The sequence below is a fragment of the Pyxicephalus adspersus genome, chromosome 5 (assembly GCF_032062135.1).
Source record: "Pyxicephalus adspersus chromosome 5, UCB_Pads_2.0, whole genome shotgun sequence".
Taxonomy (NCBI): domain Eukaryota; kingdom Metazoa; phylum Chordata; class Amphibia; order Anura; family Pyxicephalidae; genus Pyxicephalus; species Pyxicephalus adspersus.
In genome coordinates, this window is record NC_092862.1 from 83,306,405 (window position 1) to 83,323,415 (window position 17,011).

Here is a 17,011-nt window from a genome sequence, read left to right on the forward strand (position 1 = left end):
ATATGTTGTTTGTTCTGTTTTAAATGTCTTTTACCAAAGCAAAAATAGATTTAACTAAGTTTTAAGTTCCCCCAAATTTTCCTTTTATGGAAAGTTATTACACCCTAAAAATCCCCCTTGTGTAAACACTGCTCTAAGTGTAACTTGGTATATTAACCCTCATTCTCTCAATATAGACTACATATTTTGATGATTTAAAGACCACAATTGATGTTGATCCTGCAAATCAGGTCTGTCTGACACTGAATTGTTGGACCCTGGAACATAGCAGGACATAATGTACTGAAGATGCCTGTCCACAAATGCAATTTCCACAATAATCTGTATAAGAGGCATGCCTTCCTATTTCATCACATATACCTCTGCTGTCTGTCTAAAACTCCTAAGGCTTTTTAGAATGGCTTATGGTTATACTGTAAATCAAACTGACCCTACACTTCTATTGTGGTACCTGCTCCATGAAAATCAGTGCATTTACACCTCTGCCCTACAGTAGCTGAGTACCTTTTTAGTGAAACATACCACAAGAATTAAATCAAAGACCAACTGTTATTATCAGGTGGATCTGATGGGAAACTAACAAGACAGTCACAAACAGACATTGTATACATAATATGGCATTTTAGGAAACATGTAAAAATAGCATTTAAATATCCTATGACAAAACCACTTACCTATTACTCTATAAACTGAGATAAAAAGCAATGTCAAAAGTATAAAGGCTGTATTCCACACCCAAATGTTTGGATCCACAGCAGATATTCCCAAAAACATGAAGATAATAGTTTCAGCTCCACTAGCCAACATCTTCATAGTATATCTCACAGTAGTAGCAGATTGTTCAGAAATATTGGCTTTAACATATTTTTGGCAAACAATTCCACAAAATGTAATCCTGGGGATAAAAATAAATGGGCTAAATTAATAGGTATTTTCTGTATGAGATTATCTGTATGTGAGTTCTATCTATAAAGTTTTCCATTTTCCATGGAATTTTTGGTCACATTTTTTTAAGCATCTGTATTGCATATTAATATTGAAATGTTTAGTTTGTAAGATAAATGTACGTTTAAAAAACAATAACTCTGTTAAAATATCCATGGAAATTGAAACCATATTTCAATATAATTTGGGGTGCAAAAGATAATGTGCTCTTATATTATCTCCCACAGGCAAACTGGACACACACATAGTTAATGTGCTCTTATATTATCTCCCACAGGCAAACTGGACTCACACACACACACACATATATATATCATAATCAGCTCACTCACCAGTGCAGGAAATCTTACTACTCCCAGCTGTCGGAAGAGGAGGATCCTGCCTCCTCTTCAGCCATTGGCTTGGACTCACATCTATTCAAAATTAACCTTGCTGCACATAGTGTCCAGCTGTACTGGTATGGCAGGTGCAGCAGCTCCCAGCTGATGCACAGATCTGTACCTGCCAAAAAGTACAGTTGGAAGGTCTGAGTGACCATGCTGCCCTAGGCCATGTCCTGGGTGTTTTTTTTTCCAGAAATCTAGCCTTATGTGGAGTTTTAAGGTAAATGTTTAAGAGAACCTACCACTATGCTAATTGCCTGGATGTAAAGCTGATCTTTTTGATTCACCGGTTTAAGTCACACATCTGAAACAAGCATGTAGCTAACTGTGGCACAAGTTGTGCTACAATTACCTGAACACCTGAGCTGCATTTACTTTCAGGGTCAGTGATTTTATGTACAAGATCATAGGTAGCTTGCCATGCTTTGTATCTGTTTGTATGGCTATAGCTTGGACTTTTAGGGTTTAGAATAAGGATTTACATTGGTTACATTTTTACACAGTTTGATAAAAAAAAAAAAAATACTCACGCAAGTATTGCAGAAAGCGAAAGCATCTCTGATGTGAGATACGAGAGATATGAAATGACAAAAACAAATCCAGGTTCAATTATCCTCACATGTTTGGTAAATCTAGTCACCAAGCTCAGAATGTATGCAAATAGGATTCCAACTAATGTTCCCCCGATGCTTACTACAAAAAATGAAACTAAAAAAAACAAAAAAACACAAAATCAAAAATTACAATCAAGAAAAGTACAAAATACAGTCTTGTTGTATGGATATGTATATGTAAACCCTAAATCTGATTCCCGTATGTTTGGCACCATGTCACATTGTATACATTTTTGTTAAGAAAATTTTATTTGGGAAAATCTGTTGCAAGGTTTCTCAATTGAAAATCCTGCCAGTAACAGTACTTCTTGTTGTACCAGCTGTTATTAGCAGGACCACCTGATAAGAAACAAAAAATGTTTGAAGAAGATGAGAAGGACAGAGAGATTGCATACAGTTAAACACATATTTTTTTCTATTCTAGACTCACCGAGAAAAAAGCTATAATGTAATTTCCTTTTAATTGTAAAATACCAAAACACTTTGCAGGTAGTCTGAAAATGTTAGCATTTGTACATACATATTGCACATGACACCCCAAGAGGGAACTGTTTTGTTTTTTGCCATTATCTGGACTAAATGAATACGGGCAGGAGCCCTAAGGAGACATTGTTACTTGGAGTAACCAGCCATTTAAAGCTATTCCCCATATATATATATATATATATATATATATATATATAAATGTATATGTATGTATATGTACTCATCAGCTCTTCCTTCCTATGGAACTAGGTTTTCTCATAAATGTCATGACTGCACTCCACTCAGGGCCAGATTTCTTATCTGGCCATGGTAATCAGGGGGGGAATGTGTTCGGCAACCCTGTCCCCACACCTCTCCCTCCTCATCTGCATGACAGCTTCGATTCCTATTAAATTTAGCTGCTTCATTAAATTGATCTGCCTAACGGGTGTGTACAAGTGAACGTGTGCAATGACATCATTGGCAGTACAGTGCATAAGCTATGTCTGTAAGGCTGCTGATCATATTCTGCAGTCTAGCAACTCACAGTGTTTAAATCTTCATATCTCCTAAATTGTTGGTCATAACAAGACGTTTTCAGGGTACACAGGGTTCCCTCATAGCTAACAGTACCAACGTTTAGCAGTTTAGCTACCAAATTTTTAATTTTAATGTGGTATCACAAGTAAAAATATTGTGAAAATACAACATTGGCGATGTTATTTTAAAAGTGCTCTCAGGGGAAAATTGGGATAGGGCCCCTAAATTTTTACCTGTCAGCTTACAAAACTATAACTGTCATACTATGCTACACTGTCTCCTAATTTGAAACCCAATTTCTCTTTAAGAGGTGTAGGAAACCAAAAATCTAGATGTAAGTGGGGTATACTTATGGCTTACACCCCCTTAAATTTCATCACTATAACACAATTACAACATAAAAAACTATACCTATCAAAATGGACTGCCTTGCCTTGTTACACATAACTGTCCACTTCCCTTCCTTGAACCCCATTTTCTCTGGAACTGGGAGGTGTAGAAAAATTGTAAGTGTAAGTGGGGGTACTTATGGCTAACTCTCCCTAAAATGTCATCATTTTGGCATCAGTGGAACTTAAAAAACTACCAATAAAAGCCCAATGCCCTGTTACACATACCTGCCTTTTTCCTATCCTTGAACCCCAATAGTTAGCCTACACATAGTTGGCTGCTTACTGTCTTGAGCCCCAATCTCAGGAACATGTAGTAGTAAGAACATGTCCCTCTTGGGTATCTATTAGTAGTATCAGAGTTATTGGGGTTGACAGAAAGTTAGCGGCTACCTATAACTGACAAGATGCATTGTATGGTACATGTAGTTTTTGCTTTCTGGTTCAGAAATGGTGAGCAGGCAGCAATATTTGACAGACCAGCACTGTAAGATAGCTTTAGTTTTGTATCTTTGCTGCTGGGGAGGGGGAGGAAACAAGCTCTGGGCCTACGGAAAAAAAAAGTATAAATCTATTCCTGATTCTGTTCATTACTGTTTTACAGAATGAGCTGTTGCTGCCAAAAAATGTCATGTTAGCTTGCCTTTTAATCTCTAGACTACACATCCTCAGCACAATGCCCCTTGCCTAGAAAGTGTTTCTCTGCATTTGTATTGGAACTTTTAAAGGGTAACTAAATTGAGATTCAGCAGGGCTTTATTGCATAAAGGGACAGGTGATGTCCATTCTGCAATAAGCATTCTTACCGGCCTGTTCGTCATCTCTTTTGTCAAAAGTCACCGAGCTTCACAGGACTGACTTCCTGTGTGCCTATGAAGGAGTTACATTATCCCAGCCCAGCAAACTAAGATGGATGATGATTGGAACAAGGAGGAAGAAGATGGTGGCACCCACGACAGAGTGGAGATCAGTTCAGATGTGTGTAGGTGAGTTTACACTGGGTTTGGTTTTGCGTTAAAAAGATGGTCACATAGATCATATGGGATCATTTACAAAACAGTGAATGGAAAAATGACAGCTGAAGCTGTCCGGTTGGAACTGTTAAACAGAAATATAGACAATAAAAAATAAATCAATTAAAAGTTTTAATATACTAAAAAATGTGTGTTTATTTATTGCCAGATAATAAAAACAGTCTTAGGCAGGTTTAACAAAGCAGGTTTAGCAGGTTTTTGTCATTGATACCTGATAATTGGTAAGAGGTAACTGCAACCTTTAATTTCCTTTACCATTTTGAAATTTAAAAAATTGTCTTTCAAAAAATAAGTTTAAAAAAAATAGCATGGAAACTATGCAAAACTTAGTCCAAATTTTTTGGAATAGAAAACATATCAACATAGGAATCATGTATTGTATTGGTTAGAAATCAATATTTTAAATAAACATGCATTTGACTGATTGTTGCATCATATTTTGCTCAAGCATAATAAAGTAGCATTGTTTGGCTTTGGCTGGGAACAGGTGAGGTCAACACAAAGCATTGTGTAAACTCAAGAGCTCTTTTGTTTAGATTGTAAACCAGAGCCAAAGCAGTTACATAAAATGATTAGTGAGGTGCTCATTGTATTTATTGGTATCTAGTTTACAGATAGAATTTGTAAATGCACCTCAAATATATTCCAGCATTAAAAAAAACTGCTTAGCACCTAGAACAACTATTGTAAATTTATTTTTTACTCTTTTTAGTATGCTCAGCTTGGTATAGATGCAACACTTTTTGTAATATTTCTTTTGTGTTATTATAACTATATTTTGAATTATAGTTTTGTTTTCAATAGATTTCTAATGTTTTTCTAGTGCATGCCTACATTGTCAGAAATGCTACAGTAAGAACTCTATTTTATATGGGGTGTAGCACCATCTTTATTCCCTTAAAAAACACAGGTGTACATATAAATATACTGTATAACCATTCTGGGCTAATCGTCACACATTTTATTCAACTAATAAAGACTTTATTTTCATAACATTGTTCATGATATAAAATAACGTATGCATGAGAGTTATGCATGATGTACTGCCAGTATTAAGGATATATATCTATTGTAAAGAGGGTATTCCTGATTAATATGTTGATCAAAAATGAATCAGGAATACCTGTTCTTTGCATTTTCTCTGTGCATGGTCTAACTTTGGGGCAAATTCAATGAGAGGAGTGGCAACTGAAATGTTTTCCACCAGTGATTAATCTTCCTCACTGTAGAATGATGACTTTAATTTTGAAAGGACCTATTTGTTTTTCTAAAATCATAGGTAATATCTTTTCTCCTTGGCACTGTGTTAACATGCATCTGAATGTTCCAGACCAACAAAATGTGCCTTTATTTAGTGTCACCTAGCTGCTACCCACACCCTAATTTAAATGTAAGTGGAAAGGATGTACTCAGTTTTTCACACACTGCTTCTGAATTTTGATATTACCTTAGTTAAATAAATATTGGCTTGGTGTAATATGGCAGGTTACGTTGTTCACCTAACTTTTATTTATCTATTTATATGACCTGCTAAGGACCAGATTTTTTAAAAATGTCCTGATACACAAAATCTTAGAATGATAGTATACCCTAGTCTATTATTTTAAATACTGTCTATTGTGACAAGGGGGTAGCTCAGATGGGAATTTTAGGGCAAGAAGACACCAGACAACAAAATTTCTTAAATGTAAGTGGGGGGAAAACTAAAACTGTACTTCACTGTGAATGTAAAGGTATCTTTTAAACAACTAATTTTTCTTGCATTCTGCTTTGTGAATTTCAAATGCAAACTCTGCTTCGCTTGGTTCAGTATTTAAAATAGTACATTTTTTGGACGAAAATAACCTGAAATAACCTGAAAAGCAATATGCATACCTGGGCATATTTGAGGGGTGCTCAAACTGAGATTTTACTGTAGTAGAAAGGAAAGGGTGCACCACAGCAATCCAGGCTGTGGCCAGGAAAAAGTGTGTGTGTCTAGTAAAAATGACATGCCATATTAATCACATACAGATAATGCCAGCAAAAGGGACATTTTAGTGTCATACAATTTAATGTCAAAGGGGAAAATTCAACAACAGGCAAATATTTAAATTTTTGATTTACCAGTAATAGCGATATGGCAGGGGAGTTTAACCAATACCGCTAGTGACACTGACATTTACCAGTAACAGTTAGGAGAGTGAAAGGAGATTCAACAGTAGTAGGTCCCCTAGTGACAGAGAGATCACCAGTAACAGGTACAATAGTCATTCCTCTCTCCTCCAGTCTGCTGCCCAAAGGCTTGTCGTTTTTATTTTTGTACTATCACTCTGAATGTAAAAGCCCAGGTGTAGATTTTGTATGTATGCCGTTAAGTCACCATATCTAGCTAACCTTTAAACAGCTCCTTTAGAATCTATGCAGGTCAGTAGCTTGATAGAGTTATGCATTCCTCAATGTGAAGTGATGGAACTATACTGTGTAATTTTTTGTCCAATGACACCCAATAGGAGTTTGTACCAATTAGTCAAAACAAGCCATTAAAGCAAGGGCCTTTCTGTTCATTTTACAATAATTATGTTTCTACAGATCATCACAACTACAAGTCATCAACAACCTGGCTTAATTAATGGAATTTCTTGAATCAACATCAAATTCCCCACAGCTCAAGAATTAAAGTCCATCTGGTCTCAAATCTAGACCTAATGACCCATGAAAAAAAATGCTTCTTGCTACAACCTCCATGGGTTCTGGTGTTATTTACCCATTGTTTAATGTTTTCCTAGGCAGGCAACAAACAGGAATTTGTTGCATTTTCAGGTGGTTTTTACATGTCTGTCAGCTGGTGGAGTGCATCTGGGGAACACTATAGTCCTCTGAGGTAAAGGTGCAACTGACAGGGAGTCAAATGACCTGGACAAGGAAGTGAGCAGGGACTGGGATCCTGGAGGAGAACTGGTGCTGGGAGCAGGGGAGTGCAAGGTGGGTGAGCTTGCAGGGGGCGCAGATCCCCTGGACCTACGGGGATCTGTGACACCTTGTTCTGTAGTAAAGTGCTGCTCCCTATTGCCAGCATTATTATCTTCCTTTACTCTAGCACCATTGTTCATTTGTTTGCTTCCTGAAAACTGTCACTTAACCTTACTTCTTGGAAAGGTTGTGTCTTCACTGCAGCTCATAGTATGTTTGGTCCTAATATGGAAATTCATACCACCCACATTCCAGGAATCAGTTTAAATCCATTCCCTAGTTATCCCCTTAAAGCGGAACTAAACTGAAAAATAAAAACAATCCCACTTATCTTTAATTCTGCAGATCCCTCAAAGTGCTGGAGCTTTCCTTGATTGGGTCCTGCACCATCCTGGAACTCTCCTTCTTCCCGGCGCTTCGCCATCTTCAGCCATCTTCTTCCTTTTTCTGGCTACATCACCCGAACTCACACTGCGCATGTGTGAGATCAGCATCTCTTGCCCCTTCTGCGCATGCCCAATCTCGAGCATGCACAAAAGGAGCAGCCAGGAGCCTCCTGGGATGCGTGACATAGGTATCCCTGGAGGCTTTGCTCTCCCATTCAGTCACGCTGCGGGTAAGGAATATTTTTACTTTTTACAAAAGGGCTGTCTATCCTTTTATGTAAAGTAAAAACTTTGAATTTAGGTCTGCTTTATTTTTTGTATAACCCCAATTAAACATTTTTGAAAAAGTTCATATCTTCAAATAAAATTGATTGTTTTGTTTATAAATGCAATTTCAGTGGTTATATTTATGTAAAATGTCAATTTCTACTAAACAGTCATTCAGTCGTGGCCGGGATTGTTGGGTATCCTGGCAATTAACACATGCTCAGCTCAGTGATTTTCACTATTCCATGGAGTGGTCATATGGGTAAAAATGCTTATTGTAGAAGGGACATCACATGTCCCTTTCTGTAATAAAGCCCTTCCTAATCACAAATTAGAATTTTAGAATTTTAATTTCGCTTTAAACCAGTAATTGAGTATGAATGTAAAACTCCTATCTTGGAGTAGTATGGTAGGCTTACTAAAATCAACACAAAAGCCAATAATATATGTGTTTTGATCCCTTCTATCCTGAAAATTACAACTTCAGAATAATAGAAACTTTATTTAAAAGGAAAAAGATCAAAAACACTAGTTTATGTTTTTAACTCCAAACAGGTTTTTTAACTTTGTTTTAAATTTAAAGCAACAAAACTGCTGATGGAATTTACACCTACATTCAAACAACTATAAATGTCCAGTGACAATAGGTGGATCTCCTTTCTTTAAAGATATATTAAAGGCCATACTTTCTATGAAGTATATCTGTAAAGGCTTTCATTCATTCAGCTCATGGTTTATCTGGTAGTAGTTAAACACATTTAACTGGACTTGTTTTTGCAAATTTTAGATGTTTCATAGCTAATTTATGCCACTTCTTCAGCTCCTATAAGTGCCAGGAAACTACCCCAGTATTTATATCCACACAGGTAAGACATGAAATTTAATACAATCCCCATATATTATTTGTTTTAATTTCAAGAGGGGAACTCCTCTACTTCTGTCTTTACCAGCACGGCGGTAAAGAATGAATGCCAAACCAGCAACCTCCTAGGATTTATATGTCACATATCCCAGGAGGTTGGGGGCTGTTCCTTATATGCATGCCCGGTCTTGGTGTTGATCTCATGCATGTGCAATGAGGATGGCACATTTTTTTACATTTTTAGGAAAGCACATCACCCGATCTCACCTCTGCACAGATGTAAGAAGAAGCAGATGGTGCTGCCTGCTGTCCATTCTGCACTGGAAAGAATGAAGCATGGATGGTGCAGGACCTACTGGACCAGGATTGCTTAGTAATCTAAGGCTTTACACCTACAAAGCTAAGTGTCATTTTTTTTTCTTTTTTTAGGAAAAGTTCCAAATAATGAAGCCAACCTTATGCACATAAAATGCAGTGGAACATATTTATGGTTAGGCTGACCCTCATTCTCTCATTCTGGGTTCTCATGGGTTACAGGAAATACTGACAGAATTTACAGTTTTACAGAATTTTACTGGAAATACTGACACAATTTGAAATACATATTTTTTAACTTAATATATACCTGAATTTACACCTATTTATGTGCTTCAGCAGCAGCAAAACCCGTGTTTTATTACTATTTTAAACCAGGCTTAAAAAAACAAGCCAATAATAGCAAGATGATAGTTTCCATTTATAGCTATATTACTGTAATGTACCTAATGAGAAGTTTGCTTAATAGAACTATGTACATACAAGTTCCTTCTAGTACTTTCTAAGAGTGAGGAATCTCTCCTAAGGAGAGATAGTTTTCTTGAAAATTATCTTATCCTATCATGAATGTGAATGCTTCCAAAATGTTTATTTTTGATGTTTAAGCAGATCAAATAAAAAGAGCAGAAACTAGAATACTTTTAAATGTATACATACCAACACCTTTGACACAATCCACTCCTGTTACATTTTCACCTCCAATAGCAACAAAGGAATCAAAAACATTGTATAATACCTACAAAGAAGATGGAATGCACATTACTATTTTTGCATATTTGAACAGTTTGTACTAGCTTATTAGTCCAGAGACTATAAATTTGTTTTTTGTGCACAACTAACTGTTTATTTTCAAAGATCAGCTTTCTTTTAATGCCCTACTGTTATTACCCCTTCCCACATACAAATGTGTAAAAATCAGTGTTACTTTATTATCATATGCCACATGCTAGCTTGTTCATTTACCTTGAGGGTACACATTCTAATTTATTGTGGGTATGCATAATGTATAACTGCAGGTTAAAATAGTAAAGAGTGAAATTATGGCTTTTATTATATAATTATGGCTTTTATCCTGGAATTGAATGTTCCTAAAGGTTGCATAAAATGGCCCCTGGGAGAAAGATAATTTCTCTAAAGTAAGACCTTATATAAAATGACATTATTTTAGGTATAATAATTCAGAAAAAAAAAACAGAAATTATGTTATATAAACAAGATAAACACAAAAAGCATGAATAACAATCAAATAGATTTTAAAAGAAAGCAGATAAAAACACAAATACAAATAAAAATATTAAATTAACCTTTCTCATAAAATACACCCCCTAAATAATAAAAAAATAAACATTTTTTTGTTTAAGCTCAATAAGCAAAACAAAATCATTTGCTCAATAAGCAATTCAGCCAAATGCTTTTTTTTCTATTGAAGTTTTTGTAATGCCCTGAACTCTCTTGTGTAGAAAATGTATCTGGTCATCTTTGAAACTGGAAGATTGATTGGGGGTCATGAAAAATGCCTCCAATATTTAACCTGATCTACAAACGAGCAGTACCCAGGTGAAAGGGAGAAAAGAAAGCTGTCCCAGATCCCAGATGTGTGAAAAAGGGCCCTGTAATCCTAGAGAGCCCTTGTGCATGGTATTTCTACCAATGACCACATTCTTATATATAAATAGTAAGAATAAAATAAATATTTGAAAATCTGATTTTTTTCTTATTGAAAACAAAAAAAGTATGACCTAAGTATGATTTAAATACTTAGAAATCAGACTGAGTGAAGCAGAATGAGTTACAGTGTACTGAAATTTGATCATGACAAAGGAATTTTCTGTTACTTCTGCTTGTGTTACTGTGTACTTAGACTGGTGTGCAGCTTTGCTGTTCATAACTTGCATGCACCTGTGTACTGCTTACTTAGGCTTGGTCCACATGGACTGTATCCCCAGAGTTTGACCTGAGAGTTTAAAAGCCCATGCATTCCACTGGGCTAGGCTACACCAGGGTGTTTTCTTGAGGCGCGTTTTTAAAAACATTTCTTACAGCATTTTAAAAATATAAAATGCGCAAAAACACACAAAAACGCACATTATGATTTCAATGGAGGTGTTTTTGCATGTTTATAAATTTTTAAAAGCATCAAAAAAGACTCCATTGATGTCAAAGGAGGCGTTTATAGATTTTTTTCACTCGTTTAAAATGCGTTTTAACACTTTAGCAGGACTTTGGAATCTGGAAGCCGCCTTTAATAAGGGGACTCCTAGATCTCTGCCGCCCCACACTAGGGAATGATTACAGGGGTACTGATCACCCCTTATTCATTTCCTGAAAGGGTTATATCTATAAACCATGAGACAAGACTTTAATGTAAAGTATTTTATTATATGCATGTGATTTGTGTTTACCTGTATTTAACTTGCATTTAATGATGCTTCAATCATTTACCTTTTCAGCCAATCAAGATTGAGGTTGTGCAGGGAGACTTTTCCCGCAGCCCTAGTGATCAAGAGAGCACTTGCCACAGCTTCACTATGTCCACCGGGTAAAGTGTTTCCACACGACCTCTCTCTTGATTGCTTCCACGGCCCTAGCATAGGGAGTGGGTGTAGAACACTTGCCGCAGCTCTGCTCTCTTGATTGCTCCCACAGCCCTAGTGGAGCTTTGACACTTGCCAAAGCTCCACTAGAGGCACAGTAGCAATCAAGAGAGAGGTCGTGTGGGGACACTGCACCCGGCAGCCTACTCCTTTGATTGCTCCTGTGGTCCTAGCAGAGCTTTGGCAAGTGAGACATCATCAATGTTTACCTTTTTCAGACATTCAAGGGAGAGGTTGTATGAGACCATTCCTCCCAGAATCCCTAATGGAGTTTGGCATTGCTATATTACCAGCATGTAGAATCCAGCTACACCTATACTTCCCAGTCCTGGAAGAAATCTGTAGAAAGGTAGGAAAAATCAAGAGCTAATAGAACCATTAGAACCATTAGAAACAGATCAGCTTTGAGTCTCACTGGTTAATAATCCTAATAATTGTCAGCAAATGTCAGCACATGTTTGGCAGACATTTTTTTTTGCTTTTTCTCAGTGCACTTTGCATGTTTGTTTACTACTGCAATACTACATTCTACCATTATAGAAAGTATATATAAATAACTGGTCAGCAAATAGAAATGAAATAGGATCATCTTCTAGAGCCCCATTGCCTTTCTCTGTTGAGGGCAAGATTGATAAAAGAGGAATATGTATAATACATTAGGAAAAATTAAAATGTTAATGAAAGGAAAGGGTCTTGTTGAAATGTTTATTGTTACCCTGTCCTTGGGTTAAATGACAACTAAACAGATGGTTTATGAGCAGAAGTGTACATATGTAATTACCTAATAAAATGACAGCTTTTTAGAACTAAAATAAAAGTTCAACTTTACTGAACCAAAATGCTTCATTTATGTAGGGCTACTCACCAGAGGATGTGTTGTACACTAGGGGATAGTGTTTAAGACTATTCTTTAAGATCATACACATTTCACATACACACACACAATTAATTTTTGATGACAAATGTAAAAAAAAAAGTAAAAAATGTTAAATGGGGATTTTAACTTTACTTTAGACACAACATATGTCAGACAATATATATAACTATAAAATGAGCACACATTGTATCTGTGTTTCTTGTAAATGTTATATTTAGGATCTAGAAGTTAATCATAACATTTTATGATTTTTGTAAAACTGTAACTTGAATAAAATGATCTTTAAAAAAATACCTTTAAAGATAGGGGCATATGAAATTAAACAAGCTTTTTAGAGAGAAAAAACTTAGTAAAGCAAAGTATAACTATACTTTTAAAAGTATTGTGATCAATATGCAAGGTGAGTTTATGGGCTCTATGTATAAAACAGTTAATCTGACATTCACTGAAGCATTCCCTGGTGGAGAATCTTCCATGCCCATGTATTACAATGGCACTAATTGATTATCCACTAGCAAATATTTCAGAGAAAATTTATTGTGACAAACTAGGAGCGCAGAGAGAGAAGAAAGCACACAGAGACCAATCACAGGGGACCAACAGGCTAGAGGTTTATTGTAGGGTCCTAGCTATACCACAGGAAAGAGATAGATTGGAGTAGGGCAAACTAAATGTATACAATCGGGTCATGGGTCCAGAAATACACACCAACATTCCGGGGGGCTCCTCCCGCTAATCCGACACCAAGAGAACTAACAGTTTAAGCAATACCAGCAGCCAGGCAATCCTGAACCTCTGTTTGGTTCACTGACACAAGTTCCTAAGCAGCTAGTCACCCCCCTCAGATGAATACTACTGATATCAGAGCCTTTGTTATCTGCCAGCCACAAGGGACAGTTATGGGGGTGGGGGAAAGGATTAAAGACACAGGGAGTTGGTGGATAAGAAGGGAATCCGCTTCTTTCACATATATATTCACTGAGATTTATTTATATGAATTTATATAATATTTATATATATAAACTCTCAGACTTTATCATTTAGATTAACTCTGAACTGTAACTGGGGACTAAACCATGGAGCCAAAAGTATTCAGCTATTTCAATTCCCTTACTAATATATAAAATAAATTAAATATAAAGAAAAAGGGGAACAAGATTGATACTTCCCCACAAAACAATATAAATATGGGCAGCATGGTTTAATTTATTTTAAAACTTCCAAACTAGTTATCATGCTCATTCTTTGTGAGCTAGAACACTAATGAAAGATGGTTCTAGGAGAGTTGGTAGTTTAAAAACAAAACAGCAACATTTTCAAAGAAGACACAATGGAAGAACATTTATAGTGTGTTTAAATGAAGAACAAAAATGTAATATATTGTAGTTTATCAGTCAATAAAGATGATGGTTGCAGTGGTATTCTTTTCACTGGCCATTTTTTCTTTATTTTTTATTGATGAGCCAACCAGTTGCGTATTTTTGTCCTAAGATGATAGTCCTGGTACAACTACAAAACCCCTTTCCTCCTTATTGTTAATACATAGTGGGAAGTCTTCCATAGTCCACGGAGAAAATTGAGAACAATGCTAACTGATAACAGTCAGCAGAGACAGTAAGCACAGAAAGATAAGACATCACTGTATTTCTGCAATCAAATTTCTCATTGCATTGCAACAGAAGCAGATTTATTGCTGTTCAACTATGGCAGTAAGAAAGTTGAATAAGTCTTTGTGAGCTCTGAGAGTGTGCTAAATAGTGTCTCAATACATTTGACACTATAGTTCTATCCACTAACCCCCAAGTCTTTGCAGTAGTGAGGTAAGGCCTAGATTAGGTAAGGCCTAAAGTAGATGTAAATAAAGTATCAGTCACAGCATCCAGTGTTGTAAATCCTGTCTATCATTATATGGACTGTTTGCCGAAACTAACATACCAACTTCTGCCACTAAAAGAACAGATTACTTGCTTGTTTACAATTGTAAAATCTGTAAATTGTTTTCAATGACTCATTAATTTATTTAAAGAAGGTCAAGGGTGTTATCCGAGATAATATGATTTGCATCCAACTAATATTAAAAAATATATAGACACCGCCACCAAATATGTAGCATGTGCCCACATCCTGTTCATAGCACCAGCCTTTGGGGTCTATTTATAAAGCAGTTATTCTGACATTTCCTGATACATTGCCAGGTGGAGAATCAATTACTGTCATTGAAACATGTGGGCCTGGAACAGTCTCCACCAGGGAATTTTTCAGGGAATGTCAGATTCCCTGCTTCATACATAGACTACTTTGAGTGAACACTTTTAAAATATAAAGGATGTTCTGTACCAACTAGAATGTATTTTGTATAAATTTTTAGGCACTGATATTGAGAGAGCATTTGTCTCACCTAATCCCTGCATAAGGAGCAAAGGATATTTTATTCCCCAAGCCCTACCTGTGGGGCTCATTTTTGGGAGCTTGGCATTGAAGGGTAGAAATCAAATATCTTTGAGGCATTTCTTGTGTGTTTTACGGCTGTTCAGTAAATGTTTGATATGCATGGAAGACTATATTGGTATTTCTTGAGCTGGATCAATCTTGTGTCTATCTTGGAACAATTCACCCTTAAATAATTAACCAGCTGATAGCATGGAAAGCCACCATTGTGCAGCTAGAAAAAAATCATATCATGATAAATCATATCAGGTAGAAAAATTAGGTTATTGCATAGGGTAGTACATAGGCCCAGGAATGAAAGGAGGGTCAGGGACGCAAAGCATTTAAAAATGGTGCCTAGGAGGGGAAGATCAAAAAATGACCTGCTGATGTATTTAGGCCTGAGCCATTATAAAGATAAACATGCTAAAGATTGATATGCTAAAGCCTGCTCCATGCTAATTATTATTATTATTATCATATGTATTCAAAATGGGCCAGCCTATTACCCTGCACTTTTGATAAAAAAAGCCAATAAGGAATGCCAATGAATCTACCAGTATGTTTTTGAGATGTGGGTGAGGGCCTTGTCACAAATTAGCACTGGGGCCCATAGATCTGTAGTTGCTATGGAAGAGTGAACCAAAATCTAAGTTTCACAACACGTGGGTCACAGGTCTGTAGTTGCACACGTCCTTTTGAGAAAAGGGCAACAGTTGAACATGCAATGAGCAACAGAGGGCTTACATTTATACTGTGGACAATACAAATGCACTACTGTAGACACTACAAATCTTTTATTTGTCCAAAGTAGAAATGTGTATGATTAATCAACATTGTAAATAATAGCTTAACCATTGAGAGCTTTAAGCTGCGTACACACAGCAAATTTTTCTGGCCCGATAATCGGTATCGGCCAATTATCGGGCGAAAATCTGCCGTGTGTACAGTCGGTCGTCGTCCATCGTCCGACGACCGTCCTGGCGGATCCATGGACGATGGACGACGACCGATCCTAATGAAAGGGAAGGGGAGAGCGCGCAGCAGGGTGCCGCTCCGTCGCTCTCCCCCTCCCCTCTCCATAGAGCATGAACGGTGCTGTATGTACAGCATCGTTCATGCATCGTGCAGTCTTTTCTCGTTGGAAAGGATCGTGAAAGATCCTTTCCAACGAGAAAAATTGCAGGTGTGTACGCAGCTTTACATGTGGTTAAAAAGAAGCAAAGCAACTGAAAGTGTACTTTGGGGACTAGTTCATTGTAAAACCATTTAGTAAATTAAGGGCTGATAATATGAATATTATGTTAAAAGGATTCTGCTTTAGAATATTTTATTTTTGGGGTATCTCTCAACCCTGAGACTCTGCTCTCTGTGCGAGCAGTACAGACTTAGGAAATATATTTTCTCTTTGGCAATTGTATCTTTATATGTATCTGGCAGGTTAAGTTCCCTATACCAGCCAAATGTTAACATGCAGTGTTTGTAGGTGGTGAGGTCTTCGGTTGCTCTGTAAGCAAACTTAAAGCGTACCTAAACTCAGAATTTTCACTTTACATAAAAGGGTAGACAACACTTCAGTGTAAAGTAAAAATTCTGTTGTTTGTTTTTCTTTTTTTAAGTGCAACACCCTTTTTTTATAGAAGAGACAGGAAGAGCTGAAACCTGGAAATAGAGCCTAAGGGAACTCCTTCCTTTTTTAGGGGAGGTCATGTGGCAGATGGGAATCACATGACCAGCAAGTGAGAGAACCCACCACCAGAGGGAATTCTGGAGCAGAGGCATTTCAGGTGGGGATTACACTTCTGCCAGCAGAGGGAGTGGTACTGCAAAATACTCTGGGGTAAAGGGGCAGCTCTCAGCAGACAGGATTCCAGAACAGGGCTGCTGCTACTGCTGGCTGCAGAGAAATGTGAGGTGGGTGACACAGACAACTGCACACATCCGATTGGTCCTTTGGGGTT

At 36.9% G+C, this 17,011-nt stretch overlaps 1 protein-coding gene across 2 annotated transcripts in view; it reads right to left on the reverse strand.

Moving 5' to 3' along the window:
- The window catches only part of SLC9A3 (solute carrier family 9 member A3), a 130,508-nt gene that overhangs the window by 79,043 nt on the left and 34,454 nt on the right, over window positions 1-17,011 (reverse strand). For both annotated transcript variants that reach the window (XM_072411969.1, XM_072411968.1), the window contains exons 4-6: window positions 9,810-9,888; window positions 1,859-2,036; window positions 675-895 (exon numbers count right to left, since the gene is read on the reverse strand). In XM_072411969.1, coding sequence (XP_072268070.1) covers window positions 675-895; window positions 1,859-2,036; window positions 9,810-9,888 — 478 coding nt within the window. The remainder of the gene's footprint in view (window positions 1-674; window positions 896-1,858; window positions 2,037-9,809; window positions 9,889-17,011) is intronic.